The sequence below is a fragment of the Sprattus sprattus genome (genome assembly GCF_963457725.1).
Source record: "Sprattus sprattus genome assembly, chromosome: 2".
In the NCBI taxonomy this organism is placed as follows: Eukaryota; Metazoa; Chordata; class Actinopteri; order Clupeiformes; family Clupeidae; genus Sprattus; species Sprattus sprattus.
Window position 1 is genome coordinate 56944608 of NC_137921.1, and position 27053 is coordinate 56971660.

General features: G+C 44.7%; 1 protein-coding gene across 1 annotated transcript; it reads right to left on the reverse strand.

Annotated features, from left to right (window-relative positions):
- Positions 1-216: 216 nt before the first annotated feature.
- On the reverse strand, positions 217-25382 carry ect2 (epithelial cell transforming 2; the record flags this gene model as incomplete). The annotated part of the gene is made up of 24 exons (XM_080831780.1): positions 217-510; positions 993-1130; positions 1610-1717; positions 2628-2782; positions 7208-7346; positions 11304-11423; positions 13799-13877; positions 14182-14263; positions 14894-14990; positions 15374-15484; positions 15656-15724; positions 15816-15935; positions 16872-16996; positions 18085-18307; positions 18521-18583; positions 18908-19023; positions 19208-19338; positions 20584-20657; positions 21724-21831; positions 21930-22019; positions 22548-22730; positions 23392-23487; positions 25022-25101; positions 25256-25382. 24 exons carry the CDS (start codon positions 25380-25382, stop codon positions 217-219), a joined length of 2928 nt encoding a protein of 975 aa, XP_080687906.1.
- Positions 25383-27053: the final 1671 nt, after the last annotated feature.

A 27053-nucleotide genomic window follows, 5' to 3' on the forward strand; every position in this document is an offset into this window, starting at 1 on the left:
TTAGCGGCACATATGCCAGTAATGAAGATGGAAATACACAGAGTGTGTGCCAACCGAGCCCATCCAGAAGGAGTTAAGAGACAGTGCCATAACTATGCCCGTTACTGTAAACAGGGGGATGCTGATAAAAGCACAGAGAGGGGAGACGGACTGGAAGTGGGTCAGAGGACAGGAGAGCATAAAGGGAGGGAGGACAGAGCTGTGCTCACATCACGTCTACAGGGGGGTCTCCCTGCGGCCCCGGTGCAGGGGCACCTGCAGGGCCCGACATGTCAGAGGGGACGCCGTGGCTGGGGCCCCGCGGCACACTGGACTGTGGGGCCTGGGGGGCCTGGGCCCCGGCTGCGAGCAGTCGGGAGGGTTAGGGGCGGTGTTTTCGGGGCTGCTGGGCGTGCGCACGCAGACGGGCACGCGGGGTCGAGGGGGCTGGTCCAGAGAGTTGGAGCGCTGCACCACCGCGTTCTTGGAGGAGGAGCCGCTGAGGCTGAACGTAGAAGTGGAGCGGGACATCTAGAGCAACAGGGGTCACGAGAGGGAGAGAAAGAAAGGAAAAATAGACAGCAATAGATAGAGAATGAGTGCAACAGAAGGGAAGAGCAAAAGGATGTGAAGGAGAGCTCAAGGGCAAGCATGTGAAAGAGAAAGAGAAAAAGGAGAAAAGACTTAACATGACCCCGCCTCCAGAATGACTCAGAACTCTCCCTTTTATTGAGCTGAAAAAGTTGAGTGCCTCAGGTTCCTGAAATATTTAGCATTTGTGTGATTCATCTCACCAGTTTGAGTAAAAGAAAGAGGGAGAATATTTACATCAACTCTTGCTTTTGAGAGAGAGAGAAAGAAAGAGAGAGAGAGCGAGAGATAGAAAGAGGGATAGAGATAGAGAGAGCGAGAGGGAATGTGAGCAGCACAGGACACAAACAGTCCTGAAAAAAGCTTGATATGATATAGAGAATGACAGAGGCCGATGTATAAAGACTTATGAAGTAACTTACAGCCAGGGTGGAGCTGCTCCCGGCGCGGCTCATGTATTCGGAGGCCAGGCCGGGACTCTTGTTTGGGGAGCCACTGGCCATGAAGGCCCTCTGGAGCACACGCTTGGGGGTCTTAGTCAGGGAGAAAGCCCTGGTGACCTAACACACACACACACACACACACACACACAGAGTCAATCAATCAAATCAGACAGCGGAGCACCCACCAACTCTAACAGCATGATGTCAACATACCATTTCAAAACTACCCTGACCCCAATTCAAATTAAATGTCCTTCATAAGAAAAGAGAGAGTATATAATTTGGTGCGGACATAAAAGCCTTTGCATTGTCACCGCATGTCCTTCCATGCCTGATCTGAGGTCTAACACTGAACTTTAGCTGTGAAGAGTAACAGGGTCAGAGCTGGCTGCCATCTGAGACCCAGAGGCTCTGCAGCCATCACACTGATTACTAATGTGATACATGAACAGGGATGAGGGTAGTATGATCTGACACACACACAGACACACAGAATTACAAAAATAACACAAAGCTTTGGCACAGACAGCAAACCACACTGATGTCACACACACACACACACACACAGAGGACATCCATCTATCAACCCCCCCTACCTTCTTTGATGTCTTCTTGATGGCCCTGGAGGCTCTGCTCAGTGTGCTGTCCATATCTTTGGTGCTTACTTGGACGGAGTCGGGATCGGTGCACTGGATGAGGTCCTCCTGGTGGAGATGGACAGGAAAGAAATAAATAACTCAGAGCTCGGCCTCTTTCTGTTTAGCTGTCAAAACGCAGGGAGAGAGTTGAAGTAGCCTCCGTACAGCTTTCACAATCAGCCCCATGGTTCATTGGCATTCAGAGAGAGGGAGGGAGAGAGAGAGAGAGAAACAGAGAGAGACACAGAGACAGAGAGAGAGAGAAAGAGTGAGAAAGAAAGAAAAAGAAACCAGGCACACAGAGGAACACAGTAGAGACAGGGACAAGGGAAAAGACAGACAGGGTAACAGACAGAAAGACGAAATATAGGAAGGAGGGAGAGAGAGATGGCAAAACAGCAGGCCAACATCCAGGGAAGGCTTAAGGGAAGGGATAACAGAGTCAAACACTGCCACCTAGTGAGGGCTCGTCTAACTGCAGGTCTAAGGGCAGCAGGCAGGCAAACCCCATGCTAATTATGACTGGGTGGAACGTATGCGAGCCTGAGCGCAGGGAGCCAATTACACATACGTGTGCTGCTCCTGGCTCCTTCGGCTGTGCCTTGGGGTCCGATAATGCCATCTTTGTCTAAGTCATCTAAGTTCAAGTTCAATTCCATTTCTAATTACATTAATCTGTCTTCCAGGCTAAAGCGCAGCAGACCATCTAATAGGATTAAAGTGGGACGAAAAGACCCTAGCACCGCACACGTGGTAATTTGAAGGCCTAATAATACAAATAAATAAAACGAAATAAAAGGCTGCTGTGCTAATTAAATAAATAATTACATTTATTTTACATTCATCTTTAAGGTGGCACGCTTTGAGCCGCAGAGAGAAATTGTCACAAGGACACAAGGTGTGAAGTACCTGAGGACATGTTGTGTGTGTGTGTGTGTGTGTGTGTGTGTGTGTAACCATGCGCATGGTGACTCACGGCATCGGCTCTGCAGATGGTGTTGGCCACTTGCCGGCAGAGGGTCTTGAGCCACACGGACTTCTGTGTGTCCTCGGCCGTCAGCTGGAAGCTGAACAACAGGTTCTCCTGCTCAGTGGGCGGGCGCACCACCAGTGCAAAGGCATTCTGACAGTCTGCAAGAAGGACAAGCAGACAAACACAAACACTAATAAGACTAATGACAGGAGACAGATAGAAACTGAAGTGCACTTCAATGGAGGAAAATACAAAGAGAATCGGGAGTGTGTGTGTGTGTGTGTGTGTGTGGGGGGGGGGTTGGTTTGACCACACCTGCCCTCCAACCCCATACCCCTTCTATGTGTGCCTTCCTTGGTCCTTTTTTAAAGAGTACAATGTGTGGATAAAGCCCTGAGGGGAAGCCATGGTAGCCATTCATCAGCCCTGTCATGGGAGCTGGAGGAAGCATGGAAGGAAGGAAGGAAAGAACGAACGAAGAACGAACGAAAAACGAACGAAAGAGAGTGAAAGAAAAAAAAAGAGTGGGGTACACACAGCTATATCATTGATCTCTCCTATCCGGACCAGGAAAAAAAAAAAAGTAAAAAAAATGTCAAGAACATGCCTTACTTACATTCAACAAAAGAAAGACAGGTTTATTTAATACATTTTTTATTATTCATTTGCAGTCAAAATCGTATGTAACTACTTGTGTAGTGCCAACTGATGCTGCCCAGATTTGAGCTGCTTGGGCAACGGAGTGCCAGTCTACTGGATTCCCCCACTCAAAGTATCAAGCAGTCTTATATGCTCAACTTGCCTCCTGTTCCCTAGTTTAAACTGGCTGCCAACACAAGAGTAAGAAAGGGGAGCGAGAGAAAAGAAAGGAGACCTGACCATCCAAAAGCTGACATGATGAATTCAGCTGGTTACTCATAATCACAGTAAATCATTGTGGTGCCATCTCAAGTGATTCTACCAATTTCCACGGACATTTCCAGTGTAACCCTGGTACACACGCCATATTTCCCCCTAACCACAGTGCAAGAGCCCCTGGCTGCTCTAGGATGCGTTTCCCTAAGAAGGGGGACCAAGGCCATCGCCTGCACAGTCGTGCTCATTAAGGCCATTCATTTCTTTGACATTTCAAGTCAAACACAGATGGGGCCCTGGAACATATGCCAGAAAACGTAAGGCACGACAGAAGATTGGAGGAGCACTTGTTGCTAGGCAATGGAATTGAACCGCTTTCCTCGTTTTCTAAATGGTTCTGCGTCGTGCATGAAACACAAGCTATGTTTTTCAAGGAAGAAGCAAATGCACCACCTTGAAAAAATATTTATTCCATTTGTTTACAACTGTGGGGCATTAAGGGTATTTTGTCATACGGTTGGTCTTAGTTAGGCAGGGCACATGGACAGTCTCACATACGAAAGACTATTTCCATGGGTCTTCATGCCAAAGTCATACAGAATGTGATTAATATCAAAATATTGTGTTCTTTGTTACTGAGGTGATGTGAGAGAGCAAACAGCCCTGTTTTGACACCTAGACACCTTCTTGGAAACTTGGATATTACATGTTTATTTAGCTAGTATAGCTGGCTTTGTTTGCTTTTAAATGTCATGATGAATGTATAGTGATGTATAATCGTTGTATTATGGAACAGTGCATTACATATACAGATATTAGAACATTACACTTGCGTATCCTTCTAGCAATCAATGCGGTCTAGTCGTGCTGAAGTGTCCCGATTGTAAATACAGCATGAGTATTGCTGTACCACTGAGCTGCTTTCCTAAATGCTAAATTAAACTATTAATAGTACAATTCTGTTAATGTGGCTTGTGAGTGAGGAATAAGGAGCTGTAACGAACAGTACCAAACAGTAGTATGTGACTTAAGGTGTACATGTAGTGTATGGATAATGGGGGAGTCTTTATTTTTGTATTACTGTAACTCTGGCAGGAAGGTAGTAGAATTGATCAAATTGGGGAAGAAATCAAAATGACTGTTTGGCTAAAGTGGCCAGATAAATGAATATCAGTAAGGGTATTTTTTCCTTAAGCACTATGAATAAAAAACGAATTTAAAAACAGTAGTAGTTCAACACTTTATTCCTTATAAGATATGTTTTTGTGCTCTCAACTAGCATTAGGGCTGCAACTAACAACTATTTTGGTAACCAATTAATCTGTCATAAATAAAATAAAACATTTATTTTTATGAACAGAAATGACATTTTATGTAAACATCATACATCATGTTTGAATATCAGAAAACGCACTAGCCTTTGCTTTGTAAAGCGAGGTTGAGATAGGCGTATAATATGTCTGAGATTGATTTTAAACTGGGAGATATTAAAGTTTAGTCAAAATGGTTCTCATCATTTCATTCTTGCCCAAATGGTCGGCAGCAGGGGACAACTCTCCCACCACCCCATCTAGCCTCGCTTGTGCCTCATTGCCCTCTTTCTTAACAGCCAGGAGGCAACAATGCTGAAAAAGAATTGCAGATTTACAGAACAAAATCACACGTTTTAAGCTGGTTGGTATTTGTGGAACTCATAATGTCTGACAACCGAAGCTGGTGGCTATACTCTGGTGTCCAAAGACAAGCAGCGATTTGGGCTCACATGAGTATTGCTAAACAGCAAATAAGGAGAAATAGTGTTTAAAAAACTGACTAAACAGAGGTCTGTAACTTTTCAACTCCCACCCTGCCGCAAAGCAGGTGTCCTGTTATTAAAAGGAGAATATGGCCACTCTAAATCAGTAAAGTAAGCACCTTTCTTAGCATGTTTATCAGTAGTAATCTCCGCTTGCCCACGTTTCAGATAAACTGTCAATCTTGATTTTGCTAGTCTGCCACTAACATGAACAAGTTGAAGTTTATCAATGGGATACTCAAATATACTCACTTCAAATAATGACATGGTTTATTTGTGGTGATGTATGCACACTAACAACAATTTTGGTATTTATATGTGGATTTAGATGAGCTGTAGCGGTTGACTTAACAAACCATATTGGGGCCATATTGTCAGGAAAAATCTCAATGGAGCTAACTCAAAGCTAACTAGTCAGAAAGACTGATTTGTCAAAATGGTAGATAGTTACTGTGTGCCTGAATGCTAAAATAAATGTCTAGGAAAACGATACAACAACTTGCCGTTGTCTTTCAGAGATCCTCAAAAAAGGAATTAGTGGATTTATCTGTAGTTGCCTAAATTATTCATGAATTCGATTGAAACCTTAAGCAGGCATGTATGCACTGGAAATAAGATTATGGTTCAATAGTTTTAGAAAAGGGCTGTTGAACTGCTGGCTACAACGGCTAGCCCAAATGTTTTAGACACAAAGCTAAATCTAAACCAACTGATCTTGCAGTGAAATTAAATAACCGCACTTTTCCAGCAATGTTATAGTTATATAATGTTATAGGCTACTCTAAGTTAAATATCAGACGCAAAACCCTCTAGGCTTTTAAAAGCCTTTAAAGAGCTGCCAGTGTAGACGGTGGGAGGATTAAACAGCCTATATTATCTGAGTAACTTTACCAGAGGTTGGTAACTTCCTGGTATTCTTTTCAAGTCAAGCTAGATTCTACATGAGGCCCTGGGGACCGGATATTTATCTTTGCAATTCTTCAGAGTCATTTTGTGAATTTTAAAATAGGCTGTATATGCTGTATCGGTCGGTGCTATGGTAGGCTACTGATCAGACAGCTCTTTTTCCTGCCAGTAGGTTAAAAGTTGAGATGTCAGCACTAGAGCTCAAGACCAGGGTTAGCGTTAACTAAAATGAAGACGAAAACGTACCTGACAAATTTAAAACTAAAAAAACCTAATGATTAATAATAATGATTAAAAACAGACCAAAATATAATAACAAAAAAAGAAAAGAAAAAAATGTTGTTATTGTTTCTAGGCGGTGAACGTTGTATCCATTCAAGGTGGCAGGTGTGACACTACCAAAACTCTGTATAGCAATAGTCAGCAACCTTAAGATGGCGATACAGCGTGTCAGGGCCTACAATGCCAACTGATGGAAGCAGGCCTTGTTATCAAGTGAAGTCAGATTTGTCAGGGAGGAAACATGTGAGTCCTGCATGGAGATTTCAAATTTAAAAGTGAAAGTGGTACAAGTGAACGCATGGTAAGTTCAGGCTACAGCAGCTGTGGCATACAAATCAAAGGGAAAAATCCACTGAATCGGCAAGGTAACCTTCAAAGTTACCATCGACAGGAACTCACATTATTCATGGGAAAGGATGTAGCGAGAGAGCATTTACGGATTGACCCGTGTCATATTGTTCAGCTGAAGTAAATGGTCGAAATATTCAATCGAGTTCTGGCCTTTTATGTATATTAAAAGGTGCAATTATCTGGCATTACATCAACGTGCAGTATTGAAGCTAGTCCATAGCCAGTAGATCCTTTGTTACTGTATCTGAGAGAGTGCAATGAGTCACCAACTAATTGACCATTACATAAGTTGACAACTATTTATATAGTCCATTTTAGTCAATTCTGTTGATTAGTTGTTGCAGTCCTATTTAGCATGCATGAGGGCAGTGTGCCTCCTGTGTGTGTGCCTTACCCTCAGTGTCCTGCAGGTCCAGCACCCGTCTGATCTGGGACAGAGGCATGAGGGCGATGTGCTTGAGCTGAGCAGGTGGGCGGGTCTGACCCAGTGGACTCCGGAACGTGCTGATGACCTTGTGCCGCTTCCGTGCAATCTGTCCGAGAGAGGAGAACAGACAGGAGAGACAGAAAAAGAGAGCGCGAGACAGCTTAGAAGAGAGACATCGGAGAAGACGAGACACATGGCCTGCCATGAAGAGATCACTCCCAACATGTGTCCATGTAGCGTGTGTGTGTGTGTCTTGTATGTGACAGAGATATCTGTTTAGCCGCGACAAATCAATAGTACCTTAACGAAGGTAAACGATCCCCCTCATTATCCTCCCTTTAATGATCTGGCGCTGTGGCCAAGTCGACCAGGGCTCAGGGGAGGGTAGGAGGGGGGGGGATGAAGGAAGGATGCGGGAGGAGGAGAGGAAACCCATATGAAAGCTGGGTGGGTGGTGGTGGGAGGAGGGGGCGGAGGAGTTAATCAATGAATAATTGAAAAGTGCAAGCCCACTTCTCCCCAGGCTCATTACCACCCCAGTCCGCCCCTGTGTGACTGGCACTCATGAAGCGGCCGGCCGGCCAGGCAGGCGAGCGGATCAGCATGATTGCCAAATTCCAACACCCCCCCATAACACCACTCCTCCCCCACCCCGCCCGATTCCAATGCGAACCCTCGCTAATTAGGAAATACATAAGAAGCTGTGTCAGCAGCGATAGACTGCGCATACACATAAATAATTCACATTCTTTAAAACAGGGACGGTGTTGCATCCCCCCCGCCCCCCACCACCAGCCACTACTGAATTTGCACTTCAAGGATCTCAAGTCCACGCCATTTGAGGGAGGACAGGACACGAGAGGGGGGTTGAGTGGGCGGCTTTGAATGAGCCTTAAGAGGCTGCACACACGAAGGTGCATGCACACACGAAGAGTGTCACACGTGTGAGAGTGAGATCATAGCAGGCGTCGTCATAAGTGAGTGATGACACTAAGGCAGCCTGCCTGAGCAGATTGGCATGGCATTGGTATGACTGAACAGGGTTTTCTACTTCATGAGAAATGTTATATTTAATGCCTGCCACACTCCAGTGCTCTTCTGACAGGCGCGCTGCAGCACACCAGTGACATCAATCTCCCTGATAAGCTGGGAAACGGCAGAGCGGCTCAAACATGCAAGTGGGCATATAGCAAATGAGTAAAAAACGCTACTCAGTGGCAGCTGTTTTATTAATATGGACAATCTGTGGGACGATAGGGTTTGAGACCACAGCACCCGGCGATATAGAGTAGATAGTGATCCTAACATAGCTTCAGAAAAACAAACACACTTTGTGTCCAAGATTCAGACACCTTGACCGAAGAACAAACTAAATGTACTCTAATCTAACCTTCATATCACTTGTGTAAATGTTATGAAAGGGCAAACAAAAGTTCTTCCTGTTACACAATGTGTTCCTTCAAACCACAGAAAACTGAAGGTTCAAAACTGAAAGATTAAGCGTTAGTTTGTTCAAGCCAAACTAATCTAATCAAAACCCCACTGTGGAGGGGAGTCTGACACTAGAATAGAGGTGTGGTTAAATTAAGCGATACGGCTGTGGTGAACAGTGCCGTGTTGCCGTGGTTGTCAGGTCAACGGTAACTATGAAATGGAGTAACAAGTAGTTCTCCAGCTGACACCAGAAGCAGCAAGAGAGGATGTTTGGTAAACCATCACAGCATAGCATTTCATAGATCAAGGTGACAACAATGCTAACAACTGTGCCGAGAACAGGACTGTCATGATTTGGGGAAAACGGAGACTATTAATGTGGTGAAGACAGATCACAGCTCTGTACTCATGATGGCATTAAGAGAGCATTATTACAGCATTATCTCCCTCTGGAACGAAATACTGTTTTCTGATTGGCTAATGGGGTGTACATTAAGTTCGTATAGATGGACACCTTGGACGTAGTCCCAGTAGAAACGTTAAATCGCCGTTCCATATCAATGCTCTTGAATGGTTACCATTGACAACCAACGTAACGTTTATTTTTTGACAGCTAGGATAATTTGAACCAAGATGGCGGCGTGTTGGGACAAGTTAGTGGGCAATGTTTTATGTCAATTAAGCTATCTACACGACTTTTTATATGTCTAAATTTACTCGGTTAGTTGTTTATGTTCTACACGAATGTTGCAGAGTATAGGAATTCTTAACTGAAAGTCTCGAATATTATTTGTAGGCGGCTGTTAGCGCTTAGAAAAAAAAACCATTGTAACAGATGGTAGCTCACACGGCTAACTAGCCTTCGACCAAAATTACTAAACTTGACCTCCCTGTTGCTCTGTCCAACTTCACCATCAACGGAAACTTGGAGTTCAACTGTAAATAGTAAAACCTTATGAACAATACCTGTGTCCGTGTGTCCGTTTACTTTACAGAGGTGAGCTCATGAGTGTCACTTTGCAGCAACGCCTGGGGAAACTAAAGGTCCGGTTCCACGCACTACTTTCTCACTACTTTCTCTAACGGGAGCACTAGGCTTCAAATCAAGAATTCATCAGGTTATTATGTATATTAAATTTCCTAAAGATAAAGGAAATTCTAAATAATAATAATACAAAAATTTTTGGATGTTGTAAACGGGAGATAAGCGGGATAACGGCCTCCGAGCTGTCCAGTTATACGAATTTAATGGACTTCTGCGGAGCAACTCCGCTCCGCGTCGTGGTGTTCTTTGCCCCGCAGCGTCCATTAAATTCGTATAACTGGACAGCTCGTCGGCCGTTATCCCTTGCAAGGCAGATACTGAAACTATGACAAAACAATGAGATGACTGTAGCATCTTCCGGTGTCAAGGGAGTGTTGCCACAACAGAGCGACCGAGGCAGGTTTCGAAACTGATACTATGCGTCTGTGGTCAGGGTGGAAGTCAAAATCGTAGCATGTTAAAAACCTCTTGCTAGGGCTGGGCGATTTATCCTATTCATTTGAATTTTTATTTTTGAACAACATGAAATGTCTCAATCGCAAAAATCAAGATTAATGCCTCCTTAAAATCAAATCGAATGCCAGCGCCAGCATTTCTCTTTATCTGGCAAATAAAGTCACACTAGATTAGAACAAAGGTTACACATCACAAATACACATAATCAATGTTTTGACAAACACAGCCTAAGCCTACTGTCCATTTCGACTGCTGTAAGCTGTACTTATGTGTACTTACTCCGTCCTTGTTGTTTGATAGTGTTATCGCAAATCAAATCACATTCTATGAATGTTATGGAACTGAGTCAGGTCTGATTAGTCAGTCCGTAAGAAATCTATAAATTGACTACTGTTGTTCTTACCCATTAGCACTGAAATGTTAAGTATAAATACGGTGATTGTAACATTACACAACACAATACTGTCCAGTAAATACTGAAACCATTTGTATGATGGTTCACAAGGAAGATTTTATTCTGTTACATGTGTAAGCACCGTATTAATTGTAGTCAGGTTCAGTAATATTTCCATCTACTGACCTTTTTTTGGTGTTGGTAAACCTGTGCTTAATGCTAAAACCTGTATGTGGAGCCTAGGACTTGGTATGGCATATATGGCCCTAGTTACTCTGGAACCATATATTGTTTTAATAAAGTAAACTATTTTTGAATCATGTTTTGTCTTGAGTCCATGTAGACAGAAACAAATCGAATAAAAATTATGAAATGTCCATTACAAAAATAAATTCATTAAGTAAATAAATCAAACTTGTTTTATGGACAGGGTGAAACTTTTAAGAGCGCTGTCTAAGGAGAAAATACAATGGCATGTATTCTTTATAACTGTTGCGTTGGCATGGAAATTGAGGATGGTGTAAATATTAACAAAGTAGGGCCAAAACTGTACAGCTCAGCATCGTTTTACAAAAATTAAATAACAGCCTGAGCGTCTGATAACGTTCTTTGTGCTTGATCTGTTTACACACCTCCAGTTGACATAAGCACAAAAGCAATGTCAACGCAGAGAATGTCATGCTGCGTGTGGTGCTCCATGTGCTCGGTGTGGACCTGTGAAGTGCACTAGTTACCTCGAGGCAGTCACTGAAGAGGAAGAGGGTGACCTGCTCGCCACGGTCGCAGGGCTTGTCTCCTAGAGCGATGGTCTCCACCCTGTGCACCAGAGTTCGGTGAGAGGACAGCAGGTTGGCCTGCAAATCAACCAATCAGAAGACTGACATCAGCTTCAACAGTGCAAATAAAGGCCTTACAATCGCTGACCTAACACATTCATTATAATTCACATGCGCTGGATTTTGAATAACCACTCCTGTCAAATTTCTTCAATTGATTCGTTTCAGCACTTTAAAGATTGTGGAAAGCATCATGGATTTATTTGTAGTGTCTGTCAAAAAGATGTTCCTCATTTGATGAGTAATGGAGTAAAACTTTGTTTATTTGTGAATGTCTTCTCCCATTCAAGGGGGAATGAGATGTGTTGAATATACCATTTAAACTAATAAAAGACTAACTTTTGACGCACAGTTTGATACATAAATAAAGCTTAAGTAAGCTATTTGAATCTGTCCTTGAGTCCTTGTAGAAACAAGCCGAAATAGAAGATGTATTGCTGAAAAAAACATCAATGGCATGGTGGTAGTGTGGAATCTAAGCAGTAAGGAGAGGAATATTCATATTAGAGTTGAAGAGCAAAGAAACTCTTCCCCTGCTGGGCTAGTAACCACTCCAAAAACACTTGGCGCAGAAACAAACAACTTCACCACTGCTTGAGTGCATAGTAAACACAGTCATGGGAATGACCTAATAGTGGAGAAAAGATTGCACATAAAAACATAGGCAGGATCGCTTAAACCCTTACAAGAAGCGGTTTACCCTGTACGTGTGGAAAGCCAATGAGGACACAGACAAATTACAGGTTCCACATTTCTTATAAATTTTAATATTGTCTTCGCTAGGACAGACTTGAGGGATTACCTACCTATGATGTGACCGACTTTGGATAAGATAGTAAGGAAGATTATATTCTACACTCAAAGGCAACAAAACAAGAAGGATTGAAAAACAATTTCTAGCATCAATGTCACATTGAGGATTATTATTAGTGGTCACTTAAAGACACAAAGGTTGAGATTTGCTGAGAGGCCCTAATTACAGAGCTATTGGCGACCAGGTGCATCTGCAGGGGCTGCTATTTTAAGTGATGCATCGACCCTCTTACAGATGAACTCAATCACAATTTGATTCATTCATGACTGTTCTGAGTTTTCTATTTGGAAACACAATGGAGCAATACACTTATTTGAACAGGGTAGTAGAGATTGATAGCTCTGACATTACGAGGGCAAGTGAGGTATGCTGTACACTGACAGGATAAAGGCAGTGGCTGCTTCTTCTTCCATTTAATAGGAGACATTTAACTCACAAAAATCACACGTTGCCTTGTTCAAGCAAGCTGTAGCAATGGCTCCGCCAACAATACAGTCATTGTAAGTGTTAAATGCTGCCTATAATGACCTACAGCCATGCCCTTCCATTAGGTTTCAAAAATGTCACTTTGTAGTTCATCCACTGAGTCTCACTGCAGTTAGGGAGACACCCTGACATGCATCATTACATATAAAATAAAGCAAAGCTATTACGACCCCCAATGGCGGGTTTACACTGAAAAACGTGAACATGAAGGAAACGTGATGATTTCTTTGGCCGTGACTCCAAAAACAGAGTTATTATGTGTTGGTGATTAGCGAGGTAGGGCAGTCCAAACATGTAGAGTAATTATTTTATCTACAGACATTTAAATAATGATTTCAATGTTGGCACATTGATTCACACATGTTCCCCTAAATCGTTAGCCACAGTCATTTGTGCTCTGTGATCGGCTAACTGTTTGACACAACTGTTTCATTTTTACGTTAATAGCCTGTCCTTTAATGCTGATATTGACTTGCACTGCAGACTTCGATTCAGAAGGTGTCATCATGGTACACTCAACATACCTCAAACCTGATGTTGTACCCATGCTAATTATCGGTTTGGGAGCTAAACAAAGGTTTATGACATGGAAGTAGGCTGGTAGCACAATATTTTTTTAATTCTGGAAAATATCCTTGCTAAAACCATGCCAAACCCTTTAAATACTGTAGTATAGAGAGGATTTCAAGAGGGACACCTGAAGTCTTTCTATTCCATTCCAACAGTGAACCACGCCTGGCACTGAAGGCAGAGCAAGTCTGCTCACACACACACACTCATCTCCTCCCTCCCTGCTGTTCATAAAGTATTCAGGTGCGTACAATTAGGCGGAAAGGAAGTTTATTACACTGGCTGCTGCTGCATGGGCGAGCTATGACTCACAGAGATGACAGGAAGCAGCGGCACACACACACACTCCAAATATACTGTACCGAGATACAATAATGACACACCTAGAAATGTCCTTACCAAACATAGAGAAAGACATAAAATCTTATAAATGTAAATTGACTGCGAATGTTTCAAGCCAGTGAGTGCCATTAATACCTTTGGTCACTTGACTTTTTAAAGTCTAAGTAAAACAAAAACTTACCGGACATCCATCCACCTCATAGACAACATCAAAAATCTGCTTCTGTCCCTCCGTCTTCCTCTTATCTTCATTTATGTGCCTGAAAAAGGAGGAGGTTATTATTCCCAAGGATTAGTGCCACACCACATCTTTTTCTGTTGGCTAAAACCAGGCTTTGCTTAAAAACAAAGACACTTGCCCTTTGACTTTCAGTTAACGCAGTGCATTTTAAAACACCCGAGTCTAATGCATCACCACAGGTGCACTACCCAATCAAGGAGAGGCTGTCCTCAAACTTAACCTCACTGAAGATGATTAATGGACTGAACATTCAGGGTGGGGGAAAAATAAAGCCCTGACGGTATAGGAGAGAAAAAAAAGTTTACTAAGTCCATTAAACTTACGTCATGACTTCTTTGAGCGACTCTATGGCCTTCTCCAAAGTGATTTTGTCCGGGTTATCCTCAGATGTGTGCTTCTTTATGTCTAAAGGGGCGAGAGAGGGAGAGAGAGATGTGAAAAGTGACTTCATAAGCAGTGGGTCTCTGGAGCCTGAGTACCAACAGAAAGATGGCACCATATCCATTATTCACAGCACATCACAACAGCTTTGGTGATGCAAACTCACAACCAAACAATGAAACTGCTTGAGACGAATCAGATTGTACTGGAGGCTGTGTGAGATTGTCTTATAGCGTGGCAATCAGAGAGTGCCCCTGACAGGGTGCGTAATGGGGAAGATGATCCTGGGGAGACAGACCCAGCTTGTGGGGTTGGAGAGCGTGAGCATGACGGCGTGCCAATGAGTGTAAGAATGCGTGTGAGTGTGTTTCCTGGATGGAACAGAGAGATTGGGTTCGGGTGCACGTGCCAGGGAGGGGTTTACTACTGAGCGCAATGGGGGGGCCACTGGATCAGGCAAAAATCAACAAGTGTGAGTGAGCAAGAGTGTGTGTGTGTGTGTGTGTGTGTGTGTGTGTGTGTGTGAGAATATGTATGTGGGTGCGTGAGAGAGAGAGTGTGTGAGTGCGTGAGAGTGAGTAAATGTGTGATTGTGTGTGTGCGTGTGGGCGTCAGCGTGTGTCAGTACATGTGCCAGTGTGGTAGAAGGTTTACCGTTGAGCAGGAGCGCCACACTAGGAAGCCTCTGCACGGGGCGAATCAGCAGCTCCACCAGCGTCTGCCGCCCACACTCAGGCTTGGCCTGATTGATCTGCAGGAAGAGAGGAAGAGGGGGCAGATATATAAAGCCCAGCAGATGACTGGCAAGAGAGGGCCTAACTCAAAGCACACAAACATTCCACAGAGACCAGAGACGCACACGAACACTCTTCAAAGAGTCTGCCACTGAACTCACACACGAAAAAATAAATAAATCACACTTTGACGGATGGAGACACACACACACACACACACAGACATACACACACACGCGAATAACACCAGCATGACTTGTTCATCGACTGTGAGAAACTCTTAAGGACTTAGACAGACAAACACATAGTTTCAGACAGTCCAGCTCTGACACTCACAGACACACACACACACACACAGACACACAAACACACACACTAATGAATTGCCCCAACTGCCTACCTTGAGGAAAGCATGAAAGCGGGGTTTCTGCTTTTCACACCGCTGAATGGTCTCCTTGCTCATCTCAAAGAAGTTGACAAATGGCGGATAGGCCTTAACAAGATCTTTCGACTGCATGAGGATAAAAAAAAAAAAGACACAACACATATTTATACACACCCATCCAAAAACTCTAAGCCACTGCCATTAAAGACAACTCCCCAGAGAAAGTCCAGACGCATGCCATCTGGAGACCCATCACCCCATCACCCCTGCCGCCTCCGCAACCCCACGGACACTCACGTATTTCAGGATGATGTCACCGACGCTCTTGTCCTCCGACCAGTTCATCACCACTTCCTCCAGGTCCGCCTGTCAACCAAGGGCACCCACGTTAAACACGACTAGACACTGATCCATCCCCCCTGCTACTGGGCAGCCCAGAAGGGGAAACCCCACGCACCTTTATCCTGGTGTGCACATCGTAGATGTCTGGGATGCAGCCAAAGATGGTCTTCATCTCCTCTTGAGCCAGGATGGGGCCTCCCACCTGCCCCTCCTTCTCCAGGGGGTACTTGAAGAGCTGGGGGAACAGGAGGCATTACTACAGAACTCAGGAGGGGACAATCTCAAGCTTTTGTCTTATAATATGTATGTGTGTGTGTGTGTGTGTGTGTGTGTGTGTGTGTGTGGGGGGCGGCATTCTTCAGAAGGCAACATTTGCAAATGAGTGATTTTCGCTCAAGAGGACAACGTAATTATTAAACTGAGCCATTATACGAATGAAAGAGGTGCTTTAAGCTTCATCCAGCACTTTTCAGAAGTTATTTCTTACCTAATGGCTCCTATAAAATCTGTTAAGTTGGAGAGCCCCACCGCATGTTTGGACAGGTTTTATGAGGCACTCAGTGCTTACACCCGCCTCCCATTGTCTTCCCCACAGGAAACTCTTTGACTATGCCAATTTCAAGACGCATTCAAGGAAAGGGTAACTCCTTTACTGCTAAAGTATCCTTTACTGCTACATACTGCATTTGTTCTAAATTCTACTTTGCCTTTGCTATGAGCAGAGAAACAAGGAAATATAAAAGGTTTCAGCCAAGTTTTAGGGTGAAGCTCTAGACTGAAGTCATTTGTTGTGATGGCTCAAGAAGAAATAAGATAACATGCAAGTCCAGGCAACATGGTCTGATGGATTTACTAGCCGCGCCTTGGGTCCCTTATGTCGTCTAACTTACCCCCAGCAGAGCAGCAAGCCTCTACAAGCACAGGGGGCCACTAGTAATGCCACTTCCCAGGGGGAGAAGCAAACGGCAGCTGCCACCGGTGGTTGGGCAAGAGGGGGGCACTGTGCGCTACGCTCCAAAAACTCCCAAAACCAAAATCAAATTCATTTTTCTCCCCCACTGCTTCTGAGCACTGGAGTGTCATGATAAGGAGACAGGCAACAACCAAAACGCTACCCCCTCCAAGTGTGTGTGTGTGTGTGTGTGTAAGAGACACCAACAGAGGCACAAACCTGGAGCACCGTATCCAGGATGCACACGTAGTTGCTCTCGGTCTGGTACAGCTCCTTGGACACCTGCCACCTGGCAGACTGCTTGGGCAGGGCCGGCGTGGAGCTCTTCGACGGCCTAGCCATCTCTAAAACAGATCAATGGACATGCATTGCAGAGGTGACTATGGAGATAACCGGAAGGATGGGCTGCCAACTCTCACAACAGCCTGGCTGAGCTCGCCGCTATCCAGCCCCATATGCACATTTCACAGGATAAAAGCAGCAGTGGGGGAGCTTTTTCAGTTTTCATACGGATCAAACAGAACACAATGTCACACTGCACAATCATAGCTGGATTCCTAATACGTATCTAGCCCCACATTTGGTGTGCTTATACACCACATCCACTGGCTGCCTACATATCCAAGTGCCTACTAAATGTTAACATAACTTTTGCACTGCCCCTCTCTCTGTCCCTCATCACTGAGGCAGATGCACCCCCCCCCCCCCCCCCCCAGAGCTGCACACACTGAGTTTGCTCTTCTAGCTACTTCCCTCTCCTGGCGTCTCCTGTGCTACCTGCTCCTGCCTCCCAGCTGCAGTCTCCAACACCTCCCTGAGGGGTGTCGGGCAGGAGCTCCATATCCGTGGGAGGCTCAAGGGAATCGCTGGGGCATGGCTCCTGCTCCTGCCTCTGGGGCGTGCTGGTGCGCTGGAAAGCTGTCCAGCAGCTCCTGTCTGCCTGCCTAGCTCTGCTGGCCTCCCTGCTACCCTTCATCGTGCCGCTGCTGCTCCTCTTCCTCTGCTGGCGTAGGGGCTCGCCTCTGCCTGCCCTGCACCTGCCTTCTACACTGCACTCTGCAATGGAGAACAATGCACTGAAGCGTGCATATATATCTGCCTATGTCTGTGGGAATGCCTTTAGGTTTGTGTTTGTGCACTGTCCATTTTATGCTTATTATTATCACCACCATCTATGAGAATTTATGATGATCATTTTTGAATTTTAGCCCAAGAAGCTGGGCTCTGCCCTGAGTGGTCCGTGGATATGTAAGTGTCGTTAACTGCAACTATGATGACTGACTGACTGAAATCTCTTCCTGCCTGTCCTCATCTCATAACTCTCTGTGCTGACACATGTTCATGAGGAGAGGATAGGGGAGACATCAGATGGAGACGGGAGACGGGAGAGGGGGGGGGGGGGGCGTGTCCTTGATCCTCCCATCACTCTCACCTCCCAGGCTCTTGCAGGTCTCGGGGGTGTTGGAGATGTCCAGCAGCGAGCCCATGGAGAGCGAGTGCTCAGCCGAGGGCCTCTTGAGCGGGGGGAAGGGCGAGATCTCCGTCTCCTTGGTCAGCTGGGCCAGCGTGTCACGCAGCCGCCGCCGCTTGCGGTTGCTGTTGGGCGTGGTGAGAGTGAGCATGGACACGGTCTTCTTCATCGCCGGGCTCTCAGCCTGACGTACACAAGGAGGGGACCACACGTGAGACGCAGAATGAAAGACACCGAAGCAAACAGAACGACAAAGACAAAAGACCAGGACAGAAGCGCTACAAGAAGTACATCTATTCAAAAACCAAATTGTACACACCAATTTTGAAATACATTGATTTTGACACTGCGACCAGCAGAATATATGAGGCTTTATGTTTGATCTATATTCAAATACCTTTTCATAAGAGTACATGGACTCTCCGGCTCTGGCATCCATCTGTATACTCCCCCAAAACCACTTCAGGGGAGGAGAAATAAAATGAAAAAGAAAAACAACAAATTGTCAATACTTGAGATAAATCTGCTTTGGTGAGTCTGCAGAGTACACATGATTAATCATGTGGGAAGAGCTCGCTAATGCTGGACATGGCAACTAAACTCTTAGTCTAATAATACAAATAGAATGGGGGGCCTTGACATTTTCCATCAAAAAGCACGAGAGGAGTGGGACAGCGCTGAGTGTAGGAGGGAAGATGAAAATGTGGAGGGGAGCGCTACTCTCACGCGACAGCGTCCTTCGGAGGCCATAAACAGGCAGGTCTCCAGGGCCACACTCGCTCACCTCCTGTTTCACCACGTAAAGCCTTTTGGATGGAGTGAAGGGCAGCTCCTTAATAGAGTTCTCCTCCACCACGGTGTGTGTGCACCTCTCACTCCCAACTTCCATGTAGAGGCCACCTGATTGACAGTTGGTGGGGTGGGGGCAGGAAGAGAAAGAGCACAGGGAGGGGGAGAGAAAAAATGTCTGAACCAAAAATGCAACTGCAAAATGTGAACTATTCTTGTGCGATGGCACTTGAACCTACAAATCACAGAGTACAATTCTTGGAACTGTCATGTCGAGATTGGCGTGTGTAAGTACCATGTTTGAGCGTCCTCTCCTCCATATTGGCTTTGTCCTCTGCAGTGAAGCCCAGGAAGCTGAGCACACAGTCCTGGAACGGGGGCACTTTGAATTCTGTACGGAAGCCCTCGTCCCCTGCATGGAAATGACTGGGGGGGAAGAAGAAGGAGAAGGCCAATCATTAGCCACACAGGAACAGCGGCACCGAAAGATGGCAGATAATACAAATCAATCACTGGATTTGTCTTTAGAAAGAGCCTATGTGAATTATCAAATCAGCACACAGTAGATGCCAAAATTGTGGAAGAATTTGTAGAAATGTGAAAAACATGGAGATGTATGGAGGGTGTGCACGCATCTGCACTCCACAAAAAAGCTTTTCAGAGATTGTACCAAGCAGTCATTCTACCTCTCGATCAACACACCTAGGGCTTTTTCTTGTTAATGAAGATTGTCTACTGAGATCTGGGGGTATGCTCTGGAAGCCTCAACCATTTCAACCATTAAATACCTTAATCTGACAAACCCTGAAGTAACAACTGAAATGAGTTTAATATTCATTATTTACCCTACATGCGCCTTATCAAATGAGAGTGACTAATATTAGAGTCTGTGTGTGTCAAGCTAATATCAGAGTCTGTGTGTGTATGTCAAGCTGTTTTCAGACATGCACTGCAACCCTGAACCATGACCGGAGGAGCTGTATGTGAGAATGCAAATGTCAGAATCAGGTGGACCAGATATTAACATTTGCATTTAGTCATTTAGCAGATGCTTTTGTCCAAAGCGATGTACAAGGGAATTAAACAGACTTTACCTGGACAACTCCTTAGTGCAAAGTCCATGTAATTAACGACTGTGCCCAAGTGTGAATACAGCAGGTCATTGTTCAGAGTATACACAGTGAGTGGGCATGTTGACACCCCTCGTCACAGGGACGACACCCAAGAGCGACAAGGCCATTACAGCATCAACTGGACATTGCAAAAGCCAACTAGGAGGGTGAAAATAGGCTAGGTCTATACTTTGCAAATACTGAGCGATGAGACACACTGAATATCAATATGCGTACAGGAAGCATGAGACACATTGCTGAAAGAAATGACACATTTATGCAGTCACAGTATGCAGTAAATATACAGCACAACCAACTAGCTAGCTGAACTGAACGCTTTCTCACAATTTCAAATGTTATCTAATGCAATTCAACATAACGTAGTTCGTGTTCTCTTCTTTGTCGCTCGTGTGACCATATGTCCAGTAGTAGACAGCGCTTCTGACAGACAATCTCCTGTTGTGTGCTACATGGGTGAAAGGGCGAATCCAGACCATGTGTGGAACCTAGAAAACAGCTCAAGAGTGTGTGTGTGTGTGTGTGTGTGGTCCTCACTCACATGTCATCCCTGTGCTCCCAGGCCTTGAGAATCCAATCTGGAGTGAGGATGGGGGTGCCCATGCACACGGCCAGCTGCAGCAAGGACGAGAACACAATAAGGAGAGGATGAGGAGGAGAGCAACATTACATTCAGACACAGTGATGAAAAGAAAGGCCGTTAGTGTGTGTAGGATGTTGGAAGTGGGGATTGAGACGGCACTCTGTAAATCACACAAAGACTTTGGGCATCAAGCGCCCTATTATTTATTATGAATAAGGCCTTGCTGCATGATTCAGCTCCATTCAGCAGATGTGGTGTAAGGGAGCTGATGAGCGGCTATACTTTTAATGAGAGACATTTTCAAATGGCATATTCAGACAGCCTCCTCCTACAGCTGTCACCATGCATTCCCCTTAAAAAGGACACAGACAACTGAACAATGATGAGGACGAGATATCAGACTCCTGAACAACACCAGTCTGAAGCACTGTGTGGGCTGCTGTGAATGCTAGACAGCTAATACCATTGGCTGGTGGAGTAAAGTGCAGCATCAGATATTGAAGTTACAGTTCCCTCAAACTGCTCAGCTAAATTAGATTCATCTCACCCACTCCAGTGAGAAAAGATTCATCGTCAACTTTATGCCTCCCAATGCGTGGTGGTGAACTATGCATATGGAGCAGCATCTCTCTGGTATTTAACAGTTCTTCCCTTTGCAAGAGCTCCACAACCATCCCTCTACACCACCCACCCCACCCCATCCCTCGCACCTTCTAAACAGACTGTTTTCACAGCAGGCGCAAAGGGAGGACTGGATTCTCAGGTTTAAAAATAAGCAGGGACTAGGTGAGAAGTGGGGCAAACTCAGGAGAATACCGAATTTACTTATGCAGTGCTGCACTCTCAGGTAACTCAAGGCAGCGGAGCATGCAGAGACTGAAGAGTCTTCAGAATGTGGGAAGGCAAGGAGGCAAGGTAGAAATGGCTGCACTTCAATCCATTTGTGCGGCTAACATGGCAACACTTACCAGCCCTCAGAAGCCTCTTGTCAAAAGGGAAAGAATGCAAAGAGGCAGCCACCACTGTCAGTTCAGTCAACTCTTTTTCAAGAAAATAGACAGAAACACACACACACACACACACAACGGCTGTACTTACCCTGTACTTTTCTCCGTGAGTCGAGTGTGCTACGAGGTGGGTGACTTTGGCGCTGAAGTCTTTGCGGATGGTGCCGCCCATGTGGTGAACCAGATTGACAAGGTTGACCTGCGCGAGGACAGCAGACTTAGAAACATGGGAAAGCACAAGGCCAGGTCTTCTGTGTACACAAAACTTTAAAAGAAGCAAGCAGACAACACACTCACCACTTCATCTTTCTTGCGAAATCCAGTGAAACACAAAGACAGGTTGAGCATGGTGGTGGAGTAGAGCGGTCGACAGGAGAAAGGAAGGGGCTAGACAGGGCATACACACAAAAACTTTCACATTTAAAGAAAACCACTCTCTCGTTCTTGGGCCTATCTTTAAAGCTTCAGTGGCAAACTCTGTCCTTGTTGACTTTTGACTATTCCTCTGTAAATATATCTGTGTTAATCTCCCCGTGGTGAATGTAGAGATTGGCGGGCATGGCCAAGTCCCCTACTCTGGCAATAAGCAGTAAGCTGAGGGAGTCAACCAGGTGCTCCTTCACACACACACACACACACACACACACACAGACACACAGACACACAGACACACAGACACACAGACACACAGACACACAGACACACAGACACACAGACACACAGACACAGATAACTAGGATGCATTCTCAGTGGCAGCCACATCAAAAGCAGCTTATGAATCAATTTCATTTTCAGAAACCAAACTCCAAACATCGTCTAATTTTTTAATAAAACTCCTCCCTGCCTGTAGGTAGATATAAAACTGTGAGGGGGGAGGATGAAGACGTTTGGGGAGATGGGATGGGAGTCTCTTACCTCCTCCTTGGCTGCGCAGTGCAGCACCACAGGGGGTCCCACGATGCGATTGTCGTTCTTGTATAGATAGTCGTAGTCTGGAGTCTTGAAGTCAGTCAGCACAAACACAGTCTCAAACTCTGCGTTCTCCCCATCGCCAAATTCTTTAACATTGTCAGTCTTAAAGCAAGGCTTGTTGATGTCCTGTGAGGGGTAAAAGAAATATCAAGTCAAGGAAAGTATGGCCATTAGGGATGTGGTGCAGTGGGAATGTTATTTCACTTAGAAGCGTGATAGCAAGTTAATGTGTGGCAGAGGGATCTCTTATGGTGTTGAGTGGAAACACAACAGGTGGGTTACACAATGAGTTGGCAGCAGGGCTCTACATTCTGAAATGCAGAGGCGTGTGAGCGCACTAAAGGACTGGGTTTTTCTTTTTAGAGAGAGATTTGCTTCGTGGCTACTCCTTATTTAACTCTCAGTTCCACCATGAATGTGTAATCAGAGGTTAGGCGTGGCATTTCCAAAAGTTTTTGATTTGTATTTTCGAAAAGCCGATATGCCCCCCAGACAATTACTGCTGTATAACCCTTTAGTGCAAACATTTCCAAGTAGCCATTTCACAATGAGTAGTGCAAATTAGGGGGGGGGGGGGGGGGGCGCGACGACGACAGACACACACAAACAGAAAACATGTTAATCCATCTTTGTTAAAAACAAACAAAGTTTCATCCACCAGGTGTTAACAGGGTACACTGACACTTAGTGGTGAGGACCCAGCCATTTAACCCCCATCACCGCTCTGGTGCCCACAAAAAAGGGTGATGTTCAGCATGCAGTGGTTCTCGTCCGTCCTGACACATACCATATTTACTATAGATTTGATCAATTTCTCCCCAGCCTCTGAGCCCGGGACACCTTCTTTAATCTTTACCATTGGGACTTCCATTATTTTGATGGCCTGTAAGAATGAAGCATTGAAGTAAATTCTGGCAACATAAAATGGACAAACCCAACGTACAGGATTGGTCAGGGTCAGTGAGGTGGGGTTGTGTGCAAGACTTTCTGTTGCCTTACACGGTAGCCATCTTTAAGAAATCAGAACCCTATCCAGAGGGGAAGCCCTGATGAATGAATAATGTCCAAAGGAGTGACAAGGCCATCCCTGGAGGTGGGTGTGTCTCCTTGTGGACTGGGAAGGGAGCCATGCTCGGTGACATAAGCTGCGCTCCATTCCCTTCCAAAGTTGGAACTCGGAGCTGGGAATGAGGTTACACCCAAGTTGATCAGATTCCAATGCAACAAGTCGGAGCAAATGCAATGACGCTTCTTGTTGTTAGCAACTGTTACCAGAGTACTTGACAACAATGCAATACGTGATATTTTGTATTTTTGTGGGAGGGTGGGCCTGCATGACTGGGCTTCTCTTCAAGGAAGAAATATATCTGACAAGCTGTTCTCATGCTCCTTTCAAAAAAAAAAAAAAAAAAACCTGGGTTCATTCCTGGGGGTTCCTTTAACGTGATGACAGCAACACACACCCAAACTCAACAACCCCCTCACACACACATAATGTCCACATACTCTGCATTCACATGTAGCACACACACACACACACACACAAAGTGCTGTTTTCAGGGACACACAAACACCTTCAAGGAGCTCTTGAGTGTGTCGTTTCACGGTGGCCTCCAGACTATCCCGTGTACATCTAACAGCAGGTGATGAGAAGCTAACTGCTCAAACTCTCCGTCTTATTATTTCTCTCAAAGTCTCTGTGTCTCTTCTCCCACTCTCTGTGTCTCTTTCTCCCCCTCTCGCAACCTCAACTCTCCAGAGACTCCCAGTCTCAAAAACAAAAGGAAAAGGGGGGAAAGGAAGACCAAGTAAAACTGCTACAGTTGAGAAAACAGAAAAGGTGTCTGCATTCTGTAAACACATGGAAGCAACAGTGAGGTGCAAAACAAATCAGTTCCCCTTATTTCTATGCAAAGACATGATTTTAAGCCTCTCAGTAAGAGCATTTGGCAGGATACAGCCACTGACTACCTGAAAAGCTTGGCACTAATTGTTCTTATATTAATGTGTCTCTTATAAGCTTCTAGGGGGGAAATGATGCTGTGCACTGTAACAAGTTCATCTTGGTTTGCTGTGAAATCATCTTGTGGCGGCAGCAGCAGTCACCTTGAGCGGGTATGACATGTCGGGCATGTGCTGACTCCAAGGACTAAACATTACGCCTACACTTCGTCATGATGGAAAAATACTATTAACCGAGATGCCCTTTACACTCAAACACCTCCTGATATGACGTAAGCAATCAGATAATCACTTGTCTTTACCTGTCTGTCTACATACTTCTTAGAAGCTTTTACAATTGACTTTCACAATTGATAAAATAGCGTTGGACTGAATAGTCGACACTCTCTCTCTCAGTTTGCTTAAAGCTACCAATCCAGTGGCATACGTGACAGGAGATTGATGATGTCATTCACCTGAAGCGCTTTCACAAGCTCTGGGTTCTTGCCAGCGTCACCAACTAAAACAACCCTGGTCTCCACCCGGGGCAGCATGTCTGCAGAGAAAGAGAGAGATAAATAAACAACAAATTGTGGAATACAAAAAGAGCAGTACTTTATCTGCAACGATCTAAGTCAAACTTCTGACCAGCACATGGAGACAGTGACCACAGTAAATGGACAGGGTAAGTTCAGAAGAATCTCATTTACCCTCCACATCGTCTGATGTCAAGCCCAGTAAAGTGTGGTCCTTGGTGGTCTCAGCCATTCTGGAGTCATTCACAGAGAAGTCGAGGCTTCGAGCGGTCCCTATAGTAACTGTGCTGCAGTCAGCCATGGCAGTGTGACAAGGGGTGGTGACCCAGTCCTGTCAGAGAAGCAAAAATGTAGTGGCAACAAGGAGGGGGGGGAAATAAGACTGAAAAAATATATAAAAGTACAAATGTCAAGTGGGTGTCATGGAAAACTAGGATTTCATGCAATATGCAAACTTTGAAAGAGTGAAGGTCTAAGAGCTTTTTGAACAAACAGAGACAGAGTGGCACAACAACTAACTGCATTTACACCATGTTCTTCAAGCCTAGTTAATTAACTGCGTTAAAGTATTGGATGTTATCAGAAAGTTATAAGTGATATGTTGCATTTGTATTGTTTACATTACAACGTCAGGTCTCAAGACAAATATTCTATTTGAACAAACAGTTGCAGTCACATGAACATGTGTCATGACCCATCTGAAAAAGACGGCATTGATGTTCACATAATTCTTAAATTAATATAACCAAATGATCAATCACTTTTTTGTACCGTATGCCAGGAATATCACGATAGTTGATAGATGAAGGCAGCCTAAACATCCAAATTGGCTAACGTTAGCTGCACACATTTTACAGATGAGTGTAAGTCACTAAGAAATAGTGTAACGTTAGTAAGGGTAACATTATCCTTACTATTCTGCACTACCTTAACCACACGTTAACGAAAGTTAACGTTAGCCTGCCTACTTGAATTACTATTAAGAGTTTGCATTTGCATTCGTTTGACCAAGTTAGCCCTGCCTTAAAGCCCTACTGACTTACTTAAACAGATTTCGTGTGCTTTGTCGGATAATGTTATCGTTAGCCGTTCTGAAAACCACTAATCTAATGTTTTAACTGATCAACTACGATGATAACAAACATTATGTATGTCCAAACTAAAACGTAGGGGGGTGGCTGGCTAGCTTTCGCTCGCTAAAGATGACCGTCAAGTTGGTACAGGTGCAGACAAAAGAAACATCAACAGGTGAAAAGAAATCCAGACTTACCTAATCTTGAAAATATCTTGGCTGACCTCTTTAATTTTCCACAACCGTCCGAAAGGTTTTCCTAGTCAGCTGGCTGGTTGACCAGCTTTGAAGGTAACGTTATCCAAACTAGGGTAGCTTGCTAGTTAGCTCACGCTGGTAAATTAGGCTAGCAGCTAGCTAACGATAGCCAAAGCACTGACAAGTTTTTCATAAGTTCCTTGCAGGTGTCAGAACAACGGTTCATTGAAAAAATACCTAACTACGCCCAAATGTTTGGCTACACGCCATAGCTATAATGAAAATAGAATCATGAAACAGTGACATTACATGCCATCTTTGCATCAATCTACTCCCAAACCCCTAAACTTTCTACGAGAATTCAAATTGTGAGACAAACAGAAGGGCAGCAAGCAGATTGGTCGAAGTCCGATCGCTTGACGGAAGTACGACGTTGGCGCTTCTGATTGGTCGTTCCATTCAAACCACAATGCGCTTTGGGAAGATGCTGTCGGAGAAACACATAAGCGAATTCAGGAACGTTTGTGTTGTTTGTGGACGGCTGGACAGCATATTTCACATTTTTCTGAAAAAACTTACATATCCTTATTGAGCGAATATCAAAGGCAAAGTCCTGTAGGCTTTTTTTTATTAACACAAAAATAAAAGGTATAACAGATTAAATCGAGTTATTGTTTTGACTAATTGATTTGGAAAATAGAC